This window comes from Mesoplodon bidens (genome assembly GCF_964165515.1).
Source record: "Mesoplodon bidens genome assembly, contig: HAP1_SCAFFOLD_159, whole genome shotgun sequence".
Taxonomy (NCBI): Eukaryota; Metazoa; Chordata; class Mammalia; order Artiodactyla; family Ziphiidae; genus Mesoplodon; species Mesoplodon bidens.
Window position 1 is genome coordinate 218,396 of NW_027672558.1, and position 16,634 is coordinate 235,029.

Genomic DNA, 16,634 nt, shown 5'->3' on the forward strand with positions numbered 1-16,634 from the left:
TGGGACGCTGGAGTCAGCCCACTTCTGGTCTGTCCTTGCAGGAGCCTGGGCTGCACTACACGAAGCTCCCTGCTCACCCTGTTACCAAGTCCAACCTCACTCTGCTCACCACACAACAGGCCAATAAATTGGGAGACGAGATGTTGAGGCAAGGAATAGTGACTTTATTTGGAAAGCCAGGCATCCGAGAAGGTGGCAGACTAATGTCCTAGAGTACCATCTTATCAGGGCCTGGATGCCAGTTTCTTTTATAGAACATAAAGGGGGAGGAGGTAAGGAAGTAAAGTAAAAAGTCCATTAGTCTTGCAAAATATCTCCCGGTTTGGCCAGCAACAAGGAGGGGATGTGATAATGTCTTCTTTTCTGCAGCCATTCACAGGTGGGCAGGGTCAGAACCTCTCCCTGTGAGCAGAAGAAAGGCACTTCAGTTTAACATTCAGGCAGAGGGGCAGGGTTCCCCGAGGCAGGCTATTATGTATGCTTACAGCTATAGACAGCATCCTTTTAATGATTATAATAACAAAAGCAACTAAAACAAATGTTAAAGTAAAAGAAACAGATCCAACATGGAGTCAGATTTTGCTCTTCCCTGTTACAATTCCCCACAGTCAATGTTCATTCCACAATCTTGTGGGGAAAGGGGTGATGACCACTCTAACTGCTTCCTGCAGTGTAGGATTGACGAGGGGTGATCATGGAATAGAATTGATCAGCCTTGTGCAGGGAATAATTCTTAGAATTTTTAGTAAATAGAGGAACTCCCAACTCTTTGAACCTGATGCTGTGTTGTTCAGTTGAATAGGATTAAACAAGTAGATTAACCCACCCTTGTCCAAATGTAAGGAAATTGCAATCTCAGGTTAAGGAGTTTAGCAGTTTTCCTTGTATGGGAAAATGCAAGAGTCTGGGCTCACTGAAATCATTCCTTTGATATGCCCCTCAGCTATCTGGGGCCTGAATCCTGTATTTTCACATCCTGAGTTTCCTCAAGGCTCACCATAGGGAGTGGCTGAAGTCTGATGGCTGCTAGATGGCAGGCATTCTTCCTTCCACAGGGCTCACCAGCTCATGTTGGAGGGCTGCAATCACCGATGACTGTGGAAGGAAATATTCCATTTCTCAGATCCTCTTCTTGGTCTGGAATTTGACCGATATTTGGGAGACATTTCATGACCAAATTTTGTCCCACGGCACTGGGAGGCTAATCCAAGTTCAGGGGAAAATTCTTGTTGATATGCCACTCCAGGTGCTAATTTCCAGATTAGGCCCTGAGGATAATTAAAGATTCTCTGTCTTTCTAGTCTATTATGATCCAGGAAATGTTTTCCCTTATTGATTCCTCCCATACTTAGAATCACAGTATTACAATTATTCTATAAGAGTCATAAATGTGATCTATTTCCTCAAGATGTTGAGCTATCATCAATTGTGTTGGAGGCCTGGTTACATACTGGGTACTCTAAGAGACAGCAATCTTATAAAATAACAGTATAGGGCTTCCCTGGTGGCACAGTGGTTGAGAGTCCACCTGCCGATGCAGGGGACATGGGTTCATGCCCCGGTCTGGGAAGATCCCACATGCTGCAGAGTGGCTAGGCCCATGAGCCATGGCTGCTGAGCCTGCACGTCTGGAGCCTGTGCTCCACAATGGGAGAGCCACAACAGTGAGAGGCCCACGTACTGCAAAAAAAAAAGACAGTATATAAGTAATGCAGCTAGTAACATTGACAAAGTCATAGTTCAGTAGGGAGACACAAAACATAAACAATTTGGAAACAAAGAACAAATTAAAACAATGCTTAGTATAACTAGTTGTAATCCAGTTACAGTAAATCATCAAGTCCACAGGAGAGCTAGCTGGAGAAGCCAAATTCTGGCAGGATCAGGTAGAGAGAAAAAGATAAATGTTTCACCTTTGTTTACAAGTGTATACTTTATCAACTTGTTGTAGGTCATAGCATAAGAGAAAAGGTCTTTCTGGAAAACAAAGATTAAAGCTAGTATATTTCCCAAAGTCATAAAGTTATAAATCATATTCATCAGTTCACTCAGTCCCATGTAATTAATTCCTGTTGATCTAGATGAAGTAATCAGTTTTCCCATTAGTTTTGTCATTTGTTACCCAGTCTAATGGTATTATCTAAATGCTATCAGAAACTTATATTTGTTAAAAAATTTCTTTTTATGAGCCTTCTTTTTTTGAAATTAATTAATTAATTAATTTTTGGCTGCGTTGGGTCTTCGTTGCTGCATGCGGGCTTTTTCTAGTTGCTGCGAGCGGGGGTTACTCTTCGTTGTGGTGCACAGGCTTCTCATTGCGGTGGCTTCTCTTGTTGCAGAGCATGGGCTCTAGGTGTGTGGGCTTCAGTAGTTGTGGCATGCGAGCCCAGTAGTTGTGACCTGCTGGCTCTAGAGTGCAGGCTCAGTAGCTGTGGCACACGGGCTTAGTTGCTCTACGGCATGTGGGATCTTCCCAGACCAGGGCTCAAATCCGTGTCCCCTGCATTGACAGGCAGATTCTTTTTTTTTTTTTTTTTTTTTTTTTGCAGTATGCGGGCCTCTCACCGTTGTGGCCTCTCCCGTTGTGGAGCACAAGCTCCGGATGCGCAGGCTCAGCGACCATGGCTCACGGGCCCAGCCGCTCCGCGGCATGTGGGATCTTCCTGGACTGGGGCACAAACCTGTGTCCCCTGCATCGGCAGGCAGACTTTCAACCACTGTGCCACCAGGGAAGCCCCTGCAGGCAGATTCTTAACCACTGCACCACCAGGGAAGTCCCTATGAGCCTTCTTGAAGATGTGGCAGTTTTGCAAAGCATCACCTTAGCTGCCTATGAATGATAAAGGTCTTAAAAAGGCAAGATTAAAGATCTGATTACAATTCTTATTGGCAAAGAAGCTTATCCAAGTTGTTGTGACATACAACACTTTAAGATAACAACTAAAACTATAAAATTATACCAGGATATATGCAAATTTCAGAAACTTTATATAATTTTTAGAATGTCTATATCAATAACATTTATTCTACTGTACAATCTGAGGAGGCTTATCATTCATTTGACAATGCTTTCCATGTAATTTAGCATACCAACCAATTCTAATCAGTTTAATATATATATATATATATATATATATATTCCCCCCCCCTTGGAAGTGCCTCAGGGTCACAGTTCCCTATCCCCAAAAAAGGAAGATTCCCAACCAGTGCCCCCTCAGTACAAAAGGGAAGAACCCCAACCAATGCCCCATTGGAGATGAAGATGAATGAATGACCAAGGCTAGTTCAAAAGGGAAAATCCCAACCAACGCTCTGCCACAGGCAAAACCTACACAATAGGGAAGGCTCTCAGGGGCCCTCTGAAGCATCCCAAAGCTAGCTGAAGTGAAAAGAACTTTAATTAGAATTTGATAGGAAAATCATCAAAAATATCAAAAAAAATTTTAAACATTTGGTTAGATAGAAAATTTAAGAACAAATACAGCTCAAAGGCAAGATAATTCACACAATCTGTTATCAAAAGCAGCATTCTAAGTAAACTTGTTCTCTTAGCAAAGAGGCACAAAATCTGGTCCTGCACCAGTCTACTTTATTTTTTTTATTTTTTATTTTTTGCTTTATAACAAATTTAATCAGTTATACATATACATATGTTCCCATATCCCCTCCCTTTTGCATCTCCAAGGAATGTGATTTAGTCTCCAAGCAATGTGCATCCTAGTTCCCACATGAGAGTGAGTCCCCTGTCCAGAGATGAGAGACCCCACTTGTATGACCTGTCCTCCTAGGAGAGCAGCCCTAAGGTAGTTTAAACCTGACCAGGTTCTGTCTACACAGTAGATTTAGATCTCCCATATTCTGTCTACACTCAGTATGTTTAGACCTGACCATATCCTGTCTACACAGTGATATTTAGACCCAAGAGTGATCTGTCTACACTAAGTACATTTATACCTGGCTATGTTCTGTCTGCACTGGAACATTGGAATATTTATCTGAAGGTGTCCTGTCTACCCTGAGTTTATTTATTTATTTATTTGGTAAGAAGAGATGCTTTTACTTCCCTGCTTTGTCCTCTTTGGTAATTTTTTTTTTAATTTTTGAATTTTAGTTTATTTATTTTTTTAAACAGCATGTTCTTATTAGTCATCAATTTTATACACATCAGTGTATACATGTCAATCCCAATCACCCAATTCAGCACACGACCATCCCTACCCCCCCGCGGTTTTCCCCCCTTGGTGTCCATACGTTTGTTCTCTACATCTGTGTCTCAGCTTCTGCACTGCAAACCATTTCATCTGTACCATTTTTCTAGGTTCCATATACATGCATTAATATACGATATTTGTTTTTCTCTTTCTGACTTACTTCACTCTGTATGACAGTCTCTAAGATCCATCCACATCTCAACAAATGACTCAATTTTGTTCCTTTTTATGGTTGAGTAATATTCCATTGTATATATGTACCACAACTTCTTTATCCATTTGTCTGTCAGTGGGCATTTAGGTTGCTTCTATGACCTGGCTACTGTAAATAGTGCTGCAATGAACATTGGGGTGCATGTGTCTTTTAGAATTATGGTTTTCTCTGGGTATATGACCAGTAGTGGGATTGTTGGATCATATGGTAATTCTATTTTTAGTTTTTGAAGGAACCTCCATACTGTTCTCCATAGTGGCTGTATCAATTTACGTTCCCACCAACAGTGCAAGAGGGTTCCCCTTTCTCCACACCCTCTCCAGCATTTGTTGTTTGTAGATTTTCTGATGATGCCCTTTCTAACTGGTGTGAGGTGATGTCTCATTGTACTTTTGTTTTTCATTTCTCTAATAATTAGTGATGTTGAGCAGCTTTTCATGTGTTTCTTGGCCATCTCTGGGTTTTCTATCTTGTTCCATTTATCTGTGTTTCTGTTTTTGTGCCAGTACCATACTGTCTTGATTACTGTAACTTTGTAGTATAGTCTGAAGTCAGGGAGTCTGATTCCTCCAGCTCCGTTTTTTTCCCTCAAGACTGCTTTGGCTATTCGGGGTCTTTACTGTCTCCATACAAATTTTAAGATATTTTGTTCTAGTTCCATAAAAAATGCCATTGGTAATTTCATAGGGATTGCATTAAATCTGTGGGTTGCTTTGGATAGTACAGTCATTTGCACAATGTTGATTCTTCCAGTCCAAGAACATGGTATATCTTTCCATCTGTTGGTATCATCTTTAATTTCTTTCATCAGTATCTTATAGTTTTCTGCATACAGGTCTTTTGTCTCCCTAGGTAGGTTTATTCCTAGGTATTTTATTCTTTTTGTTGCAATGGTAAATGGGAGTGTTTCCTTAATTTCTCTTTCAGATTTTTCATCATTAGTGTATAGGAATGCAAGAGATTTCTGTGCATTTATATTGTATCCTGTAGCTCTACCAAATTCATTGATTAGCTCTAGTAGTTTTCTGCTGGCATTTTTAGGATTCTGTATGTATAGTGTCATGTCATCTGCAAACAGTGACAGTTTTACTTCTTCTTTTCCGATTTGTATTCCTTGTATTTCTTTTTCTTCTCTGATTGCTGTGGCTAGGACTTCCAAAACTATGTTGAATAATAGTGGTGAGAGTGGACATCCTTGTCTTGCTCCTGATCTTAGAGGAAATGCTTTCAGTTTTTCACCATTGAGAATGACGTTTGCTGTGGGTTTGTCATATATGGCCTTTATTATGTTGAGGTAGTTTCCCTCTATGCCTACTTTCTGGACAGTTTTTATCATAAATGGGTGTTGAATTTTGTTGAAAGCTTTCTGTGCATCTATTGAGACGATCATATGGTTTTTCTTCTTCAATTTGTTAATATGGTGTATCACATTGATTTGCATATATTGAAGAATCCTTGCATCCCTGGGATAAATCCCACTTGATCATGGTGTATGATCCTTTTCATGTGTTGCTGGATTCTGTTTGCTAGTATTTTGTTGAGGATTTTTGCATCTATATTCATCTGTGATATTGGTCTCTAATTTTCTTTTTTTGTAGTATCTTTGTCTGGTTTTGGTATCTGGGTGATGGTGGCCTCATAGAATGAGTTTGGGAGTGTTCCTTCCTCTGCAAATTTTTGGAAGAGTTTGAGAAGGATGTGTGTTAGCTATTCCATAATTGTTTGATAGAATCGACCCGTGAAGCCATCTGGTCCTGGACTTTTGTTTGTTGGAAGATTTTTAATCACAGTTTAAATTTCATTACTTGTGATTGGTCTGTTCATATTTTCTATTTCTTCCTGGTTCAGTCTTGGAAGGTTATACCTTTCTAAGAATTTGTCCATTTCTTCCAGGTTGTCCATTTTATTGGCATAGAGTTGCTTGTAGTAGTCTCTTAGGATGCTTTGTATTTCTGCGGTGACTGTTGTAACTTCTCCTTTTTCATTTCTAATTTTATTGATTTGAGTCCTTTCCCTCTTTTTCTTGATGAGTCTGGCTAATGGTTTATCAATTTTGTTTATCTTCTCAAAGAAACAGCTTTTAGTTTTATTGATCTTTGCTATTGTTTTCTGTTTCTATTTCATTTATTTTTGCTCTGATCTTTATGATTTCTTTCCTTCTGCTAACTTTGGGTTTTGTTTGTTCTTCTTTCTCTAGTTCCTTTAGGTGTAACATTAGATTGTTGATTTGAGATTTTTCTTGTTTCTTGAGGTAGGCTTTTATAGCTATAAACTTCCCTCTTAGAACTGCTTTTGCTGCATCCCATAGTTTTGGATCATCGTGTTTTCATTGTCATTTGTCTCCAGGTATTTTCTGATTTCCCCTTTGATTTCTTCAGTGACCTCTTGGTTATTTAATAATGTACTGTTTAGCCTTCATTTGTTTGTGTTTTTTACATTGTTTTCCCTGTAATTGATTTCTAATCTCATGGCATTGTGGTCAGAAAAGATGCTTGATATTATTTCAATTTTCTTAAATTTACTGAGGCTTTATTTGTGACTCAAGATGTGATCTATCCTGGAGAATGTTCCGTGCGCACTTGAGAAGAAAGTGTAATCTGCTGTTTTTGGATGGAATGTCCTATAAATATCAATTAAATCTATCTGGTCTATTGTGTCATTTAAAGCTTCTGTTTCCTTATTTATTTTCATTTTGGATGATCTGTCCATTGGTGTAAGTGAGGTGTTAATGTCCCCCACTATTTTTGTGTTACTGTCGATTTCCTCTTTTATAGCTGTTAGCAGTTGCCTTATGTATTGAGGTGCTCCTATGTTGGGTGCATATATATTTATAATTGTTAATGTCCTCCTCTTGGATTGATCCCTTGATCATTATGTAGTGTCCTTCCTTGTCTCTTGTAACATTCTTTATTTTAAAGTCTATTTTATCTGATATGAGTATTGCTACTCCAGCTTTCTTTTGATTTCCATTTGCATGGAATATCTTTTTCCATCCCCTCACTTTCAGTCTGTATGTGTCCCTAGGTCGCAAGTGGGTCTCTTGTAGACAGCATATATATGGGCCTTGTTTTTGTATCCATTCAACAAGCCTGTGTCTTTTGGTTGGAGCATTTAATCCATTCACGTTTAAGGTAATTATTGATATGTATGTTCCTATGACCATTTTCTTAATTGTTTTGGGTTTGTTTTTGTAGGTCCTTTTATTTTCTTTTGTTTCCCACTTAGAGAAATTCCTTTAGCATTTGTTGTAGAGCTGGTTTGGTGGTGCTGAATTCTCTTAGCTTTTGCTTGTCTGTAAAGCTTTTGATTTCTCCATCAAACCTGAATGAGATCCTTGTGTGGTAGAGTAATGTTGGTTGTAGGTTCTTCCCTTTCAGCGCTTTAAGTATATCATGCCACTCCCTTCTGGCTTTTATAGTTTCTGCTGAGAAATCAGCTGTTAACCTTATGGAAGTTCCTTTGTATGTTATTTGTCGTTTTTCCCTTGCAGCTTTTAATAATTTTTCTTTGTCTTTAATTTTTGCCAATTTGATTACTATGTTTCTTGACGTGTTTCTCCTTGGGTTTATCCTGTATGGGACTCGCTGTGCTTCCTGGACTTGGGTGGCTATTTCCTTTCCCATGTTCGGGCAGTTTTCGACTATAATCTCTTCAAATATTTTCTCTGGTCATTTCTCTCTCTCTTCTCCTTCTGGGACCTCTATAATGCGAATGTTGTTGCGTTTAATGTTGTCCCAGAGGTCTCTTAAGCTGTTTTCATTTCTTTTCATTCTTTTTTCTTTAATCTGTTCCGCAGCAGTGAATTCCTCCATTCTGTCTTCCAGGTCACTTATCCATCCTTCTGCCTCAGTTATTCTGCTATTGATTCCTTCTAGTGTAGTTTTCATTTCAGTTATTGTATTGTTCCTCTCTGTTTCTTTGTTCTTTAATTCTTCTAGGGTTTTGTTAAACATTTCTTGCATCTTCTCGATCTTTGCCTCCATTCTTTTTCCGAGGTCCTGGATCATCTTCACTATCATTATTCTGAATTCTTTTTCTGGAAGGTTGCCTATCTCCACTTCATTTAGTTGTTTTTCTGGGGTTTTATCTTGTTCCTTCATCTGGTACATAGCCCTCTGCCTTTTCATCTTGTCTATCTTTCTCTGAATGTGGTTTTTGTTCCATAGGCTTCAAGATTGTAGTTCTTCTTGCTGCTTCTGTCTGCCCTCTGGTTGATGAGGCTATCTAACTATTTTATTTTTTAAATTTATTGATTTCATTCATTTATTTTTGGCTGCATTGTGTCTTCATTGCTACACACAGGCTTCCTCTAGTTTCAGCGTGTGGGGGCTACTTTTTGTTGCGGTGCATGGGCTTCTCATTGTGGTGGTTTCTCTTGTTTTGGAGCACAGGCTCTAGGTGCATGGGCTTCAGTAGTTGCGGCACGTGGGCTCAGTAGTTGTGGCTCATGGGCTTCTAGAGCGCAGGCTCAGTAGTTGTGGTGCACAGGCTTAGTTGCTCCACAACATGTGGGATCTTACTGGACCAGGCTCGAACCCGTGCCCCCCTGCATTGGCAGGTGGATTCTTAACCACCGCACCACCAGGGAAGCCCTACACTGAGTATATTTAGACCTAACTTTATTCTGTCAATCTGAGCACATTGATACTTGATGAAGTACTGTCTACACTGAGTACATTTAGACCTGAGCTTGTTCTGTCTATACTGGAACATTTAGACCAGAATACTTTCTGTCTATGCTGGGAAATTTAGACCTTACTATCTTCTTTACACCAAGTACATTTAGACCTGACAGTGTTCTGCATACACTAGGATGTGGAGACCTAGGTAGAGACCCAGCCTTGCCTCAGTCCTGGGAGCTTCAGGGTGGATGTGAAGACCTGGGTAGAGACCTGGCCTGGCCTCAGCACTGGGAAGCTCTGTGCTTGCATCCAAATGTCAGTGCTCAGACGTCTGGGGTCTGGAACTGATGTGGGCTTGTCTGGGTAACAGCCTCTGCTCTGAGTATGGTTACCTGGCCCTCCCAGGGGATGCATGCTGAGGGTCAGTGCTGTGGTACAGGCCTCATTTCTCATCCCTGTGAGGTTCACCTTCCCTAGGGCTCATGGAGGCTCCTCAGGTGTGATACCTGGTAATTATTCCTATTCACCAGCATGCACAGGTCGAGTAGGGAGGCAGGTTTACCTGGTGAGTTGATTTCAGGGCATGTGGACCTGGGCTTAAGGCTGATGGGCAGCAGGTGAGGTTGCTTCTGCACTGTCCTTCCGGTCGACCATCCATCCTCACTCTCTGGGCCTGTCCTCCTTTTTCAGCCCTCCTGTCCCATGAGTTTTCTCATCACCTCAGTGAGAAAGGAAAGGGCTGAGCCTGCCAGAACTAAAGTTGTGTGTTCAACTTTAGCATGAAAGCGTTAAAAACAATTAAAATAACATAGAACCAAAGTGGAAGCAGGAGGGGACTGACTTCTCTGGGCCAAGTGTGGGGAGAGGAGATGGACCCTACACTTCTTTCTAGGGTCCCAGGTGGTCCAGGAACCTGCCTTGTTCACACATATAGCCCCACTTAGCACAGCCATGGTGTCCTGACCAAGGTAGATATGTGACCCCAGGTGTGGAGTCTGGGGAGGTAGGTGTCACCTGGTGGGTGAGACAGGTAACCCCAGGTTCAGGGTCTGGGAAGGTGAGGGTCACCCTGGAGAGTGTGGACGTGTGACCCGAGGTGGGCAGTTTGGGGAGGTGGGGATCACCCTGGTGAGTGTGGATGTGTGATCCCAGGTGCGGTGTCTGGGGAGGTGGGGTCACCCTGGAGAGTGTGGTTGTGTGACCTTAGGTACAGGGTCTGGGGAGGTGGGGTCACCCTAGGGAGTATGGAAAGGTGACCCCAGGTAGGGAGTGGGGGGATTGTGTGGGTCTCACGCCATCTGCACGGGTCAGGATCACGTGTACATCTGCTTTTTGGCTGCAGTGTGTCTTGTGCCCTCTGAGATTTCCAACATCTGAATTGAGGCTGTTGCCCTGATTAACCCGTGGTCCCGTTTCTTGTCTTAATCTTGTCACATTCATTTGAGGACAGGCACCTTTGAGCGAGTTGCTGTTCTGTGTTCTGTTGAGTGACAAATAACCCTTGGTGGTATCATACTAATATCATAGCATATTGTATATCTAATCTGGGGGGGCGGTGTCACCACTGTCTGTGTTCCCGTGGACAGAGCTCAGGTATCACAGACTAGCCCCTCTAAGAATGGTCCCTCACGTGCCATGGGAGGGTACAATTATGGCCCCCAAGGTGAGGGATGGTGCTTGGGCCTCACACATTGGTGATAAAGGGGAGTCTAACTGGAATCCCAATTAATAAGACATCATTTTAAAAGAATATTTTATTTTAAGTGAAATAAAACATACATTGCATACACTTTACAATCATCACGATTTTAAGTGCATGTTTCTGAGGCATCAGATATATTCACCTTCTCATGGAGCCATCACACCATCCCTAGAACTTTTCATCTTGTAAAACCAACATTCCACAACCACGAAAGTCCCACTCCCATTCCCTCCCACTCTCCTGGCACTGCCATCCACCTCGGTCCATGAGTTGTCAACTCCAGGGCCCCCATTTGAGTGGAATCCTGCAGTGTTTGCTGAGGGATCATTTTGGAAGAGCTGACTTTCAGTCTGAAGCTCTGCCTGTTTACATCTGAAGAATCTGCATTTAGGGAGAGGGTATATGAGGAAGGGGGTGTATGAAGGACAGGGTGTCTGGGGTGCAGATGAGCCAGGACCTGACCAGCTGCTTGTTGGGCCCTCTGGTACAGTCTCTTGGGCTGTGTCTCATCTGTATCATCACTGTCCCCGCTGGCACCCCTGGGGTATTGCTGTCTGAGTGAGATTCCTCTGATGTCCCTGCTCTCCTCCCCTCTTCCTGTTAGTTGGGGAGGGGGCTGCTTGCTGGGTGGTCTCTACTCTGTGGCAGGAAGGACTCTGCAGGGTGGACCCATAGACTGCGAGGTGTGGTCCCAAGAGCGTGGGGCCCATGTTGGACACAGCATCAGGGCTGTGCAAGCGCTCAGGCCACTTCATCACCAACACATAATATTCCCAAGACTCCACTCAGGAGGGCGTGATGGGTGGTCTGGGACCCTGTTTCTGTCATGGAGCTCAGAGAGCACATCCCCCATGGGCTCCAAATTCACCCCTGCATCTCAGCCATCTCCTTCTGTCCTGTCTTTGAATGCAGGAAAACGACCTCTGCTGATCATTGTCCACAACATAACGCCAGGTCCTGTCAATATTAGGATTCTTTAATTTAGGTGTCCTGGGATAGCAGCTGTTTTTTAGGCCTAAGGAGGAACAGCTCATGAGTGTAAAACATTTTCAGATGAAATTAACATTTGATGATTATCTCTATGCTACTCCCTTATTGACTCCTTTTTTTAATTCCATTGATCTCTTTTTATATATTTATTATTTATTTATTTGTTTATTTTTTGGCTGCATTGGGTCTTAGTTGCAGCACGTGGGATCTTCATTGAGGCACGCACGATGTTTCATTGCAGCACACAGGCTCTTCGTTGCATGGTGCAGGCTTTTCTCTAGTTGAGGTGTGCGAGCTCAGTAGTTGTGGCACGCAGGCTTAGTTGCCCTACAGCATGTGGGATCTAGTTCCCTGACCAGGGATTGAACCCACGTCCCCTGCACTGGAAGGCGGATTCTTTACCACTGGACCACCAGGGAAGTCCCTTATTGGCTTCTCGTTATAATTCTCCTGGTTTTAGATCTGATGTGGGGATTATAGAGGAGTCAACATTTAAATCTTCATAATCTGTGTATTCGTAGCTTCAGCATCATTACTGACCCTTAGTTTTTATGGTTTGGGAAAAGTTATTGATTTCCTGTATCATGAAAAGGATTCACAATGATGATAGGGCAATTAAGATTACAATGATGGCTGGCAAATTGTTCACCTTCTCTTTACCTGTGCATCTGTTTTACGCATATGAGTCAGTTTAGTTGTCAATATTAGTGAAATAATATAGAGGACTAGAAAACTTATTTTAAAATGATTATTAATGTGTGATTATGAAAATGTAAAAGTTCTTCCATAATAGATGATGCTGCATCTTGAGAGCCTAGATGAAATGGATGTGCCTTAGTGATACACAGGATTTTTGCCTATGATTTAACTTTGACAATGTTATGTAATTTTTTACTATTATCTCATTTATTGAGAAAGAAATAATGATTATGGTGTTGGCTTGACAGCAGTTGAAAAGAATTCAGTTCCTTCCTTATTTTAACTTTACACAGCAGTGTATGAACAGAGGTAAAATGACAGAGCTAGCATTAGACTGTAAATCTAAAGACAGAGATTGAGCCCTCTTTTTGCCAAACACTGTGGTGAATCAACAAATTGAATTGTAACTTCAAAGAAGCAGCTTCAGTTCTGCTGGTGCTTTTCCCACCTTTTTTTCCTTGATGGCAAAATTAGATTGAAGCTAGTTGACTAGAGTATATACTTATTAATGAAAATTTCCTGGGGTGGAAGAACATCAATCTAGTAAGGATTTAGCTTAATTAAAGTGTTTGATTGGCACTCAACTGATGTAGGATAGAGTCTTGCAATCCTTATTTTCAGGAATTAAGTAAATAATACTTGCTCAGGGTTTTGAAAGCTCTTGGTCTAAACTAACCTAAATTCCTAGTCCGGCACTGATAGAAATCGGAGTTAAGGGTAATAATCATGTGGCTATTACGATTAGTAATGATAGGAAGGTTATTTGTTTTGTATGTTCAAACTGTTGTTTTACTTTTGTGTTGTTTATTGAAGGGAATATAGTTAGTGATGTGGAGTATGTTAGCTGCAAGTAGAAGTATATGCTGAGGACTGCTATGATAGCTATTAGTGTTGGTAGAATGATGTTATCATTTTTGTTATCTCTTGGATAATTATTCATTTGGGTAAAAGCCCTGATAGTGGTGGGCAACCTCCTAATGATACTATAATGGTGAGGACGAGGATTATGATGAGAGGTGTTTTATCTCATGTGTGTGATCATGATACTGTTGTAGTACATGATCTGGACATAAATAAGAAGAAGATAGTGTTGTTACGATATAAATTAGTATGTTTAGGATTGTTATAATCTGAATATACATTATAATAGCTGTTATGCATCCTATATGGGCAATTGATGAGGAGGCTAATTTTTTCTAGGTGAGTATGGCTAAGTCGGCCTCAGCTTCCAATTATGGTTCATAGTATCACTATGATTAATAGTATGTTTAGGTTGATGGATGGTGACATGTGGTATAAAACTGATAGGGGTGCAAGTTTGTCATGTTAATAGCATCAGGCCTGCTGTTCATGGAATGCCTTGTGTGACTTCAGGCACTCAGAAGTGAGATGGGGAAAGTCCTACTTTTGTGACAAGGGCGATTGTCAAGATGGTGGATGCTGCTGGATTAAAGATTTTTGTTATTCTTTGTGTTTCTTGACCAGAGTATATTAGATTAACAATAATAGCCATTATAAGTAGTATCAATGTGGTGGATTGTTTTAGAAAATATTTGTTGAATGTTTCTATAGCTCTTGAGTTAAATTTTTTTTATTAGAATTGGGATAATAGTAACCAGTGTGAGTTTGTTACTACAATTATGGTTCCTGAGATGATGGTCAGTAGAATGATAGTAAAAATAGGGTTTCTTAGTACAGGAAGGATATACAACAACATTTTGGGGGGTATGGACCCGATAGCTTATTTAGCAGACCTTACTATTGCATGTGGTGTTATGTGGTAGCATGGAGAAAGTAAAATCCTTAAGGGTAGTTTCAATTCCTATGGTTATAGGAATAAGAGCACTTAAACCTCTATTATTTACTCTAACATAGTGACTCTTTTCACACACATATTACTTTTGTTTGTGGTGTGACGCCTGATGTGATGACAGGTGATGAAACCTCTCATATATAATACATAGGGCTAATGTTAGTGGTAAAAAAAATTTATAAGAGATGTAAGTCAGAAAGAGAAAGACAAATACCATATCATATCACTTATATGTGGAATCTAAATATGGTACAAATGAACCTATCTACAAAACAGAAACAGACTCACAGACATAGGTAACAGACTTGTGGTTGCCAAGGGGGAGCAGTATAGCGGAGGGAAGGACTGGGAGTTTGGGATCAGCAGATGTAAACTATTATATATAGAATGGATAAACAACAAGGTCGTACTGTATAGCACAGGGAACTATATTCAATATCCTGTGATAAACCATAATGGAAAAGAATATAAAAAAATGCCTATGTGTATAACTGAGTCACTTTGCTGTACAGCAGAGATTGGCACAGCATTGTGAATCAACTATATGTCAATATAAAATAAAATTTAAAAAAGAGATGTATAAGTTGATCCTATCAAAATTGTGCATACAATGCTCAAATTCATAGAAAGGAGATTGTTAGGAGTGTTTTAATGATGGCATTAGCTATATATAATTCTGGTATGTAGGAAATGCGAAATGCTCCTAAAAATAAGATTGTTATGAAAATGTTTCTTATAATGATGTTGACATATTCTGCTAGGAAGAACAGGGCAAATGGTCCTGCTATGTTTTCTACATTGAAGACAAATACAGGTTTCTCCTTCTGTTAAATCAAATGGGGCTCCATTGGATTTCTGCTAGAATAGAGATAATTGATTTATGGATGGGGTCAGGAGGAAAATTAGTTACAGGTGTTCTTGTGTGCCAAATAAAGTTTGGTACTTGCCGCCTATCTCTACAAGGATTAACTCACAAGCTGCTGAGACTACTGACTTTCAACAACCCCTGAAAGGAGTTTAAGGCAGAGATCAGGAATGAGGTCCTCTGTGCTCTGGGGAAAACTGGCAGAACAGGCCTTTAGATAGTTAGATATTTTCAGGAGAAGATTTTATGAGCCCAATTCTTGTATCTCCTCATATCTAGAAAAGCACCAAAATCTGTCATGGTGACGTCTGCTTCATGAGACTAGCAGCAGCCTTCTGCAAAACCACATATGTACTGACCTTCCTCCCTACCACTTTGGAGCAGTTTTTCAGGGTTGTTTGCAATGCTGTGGGCTATAGTCCTCTTTTTGCTCCAAATAAAACTTAACTCACAACTCTCACATTGTGCATTTTTTTTAGTCAACATGTGTAATAATTGCTCTTGAAAGTGTAAATGATCCATTTATCAGTAGGACTGATAAGAGAATAACTGCTACTGTTACTTTATATGAAGTTTCCTGTGCTACTGCCCATAGAGCTCCAATTACTGCATATTTTGAATCTGAAGTTCATCCAGGTCAGAGGATGGAATAAATGGCTAGGCTTGATATGGCTAATATAAATAGTATGCCTAGTTTATATTAATTAGTGGATAAGGTATAGGAAGAGGAATTCATATTGTGAGAGCCAGGGTTAAGGCTAGCACTGGCACAATAATAAACATATAAAGTGATGATGTTGATGGTCATAGTGATCCCTTAATAAATAATTTGACTGCATCAGCAGTGGGCTGTAATAATCCATAGGGGCTGATGATGTTTGGCCCTTTCTGGATTTCAATATAGCCTAGGATTTTCCATTCAGTTAATGTAAGGAATGCTATGGCGAGTAAAATTGGGTAATTAGTGAAAGAATGTTAATTATAAACATATTCTTAGGAAGAGGACATGAACCTCTGGGAATAAAGGTTTAAGTTTTATGCAATTGCTGGGCTCCGCAAACCCTAACAAACCCTGTCTACAGTAGGGTATGTATAAATTAATTGAATGTAGATTTTATCATCATATAGTTTGAAGGCGCTTTTGTAAAGTGGGCCTTATTTCTCTCATCCTTTCATACTGAGACAAATGTATAATAGATAGAAACCGACTGGGATTACTCCAGTCTGAACTCAGATCACATAGGACTTTAATCATTATACAAACAGACCATTAATAGCAGTCACACCATTGGGATGTCCTGATCCAACACTGAGGTCATAAACCTTATTGTTGATATGAACTTTAGAAGAGGACTGAGCTGTTATCCCTAAGGGTAACTCGTTCCATTGATCAATATTTTGAATCAATAAGTGGTAAAGCATTTTGACTAGTTGGTCTAAATTTTAATCACTTGGAGGTTGTTTTATTCTTTGAGGTCACCCACCCAAAATTGTTAATCCATTAAAAGTGATGTTAGC

The 16,634-nt window shown here is 40.4% G+C and overlaps 1 protein-coding gene across 1 annotated transcript in view; it reads right to left on the reverse strand.

Moving 5' to 3' along the window:
- Window positions 1-245: 245 nt before the first annotated feature.
- Window positions 246-16,634, reverse strand: part of VAMP7 (vesicle associated membrane protein 7) — a 91,532-nt gene continuing 75,143 nt past the window's right edge. Inside the window, exons 8-9 of the mRNA XM_081259283.1 lie at window positions 998-1,095; window positions 246-402 (exon numbers count right to left, since the gene is read on the reverse strand). Of these exons, the coding sequence (XP_081115409.1) occupies window positions 1,027-1,095 (69 nt within the window). The 3' untranslated portion in view covers window positions 246-402; window positions 998-1,026. The remainder of the gene's footprint in view (window positions 403-997; window positions 1,096-16,634) is intronic.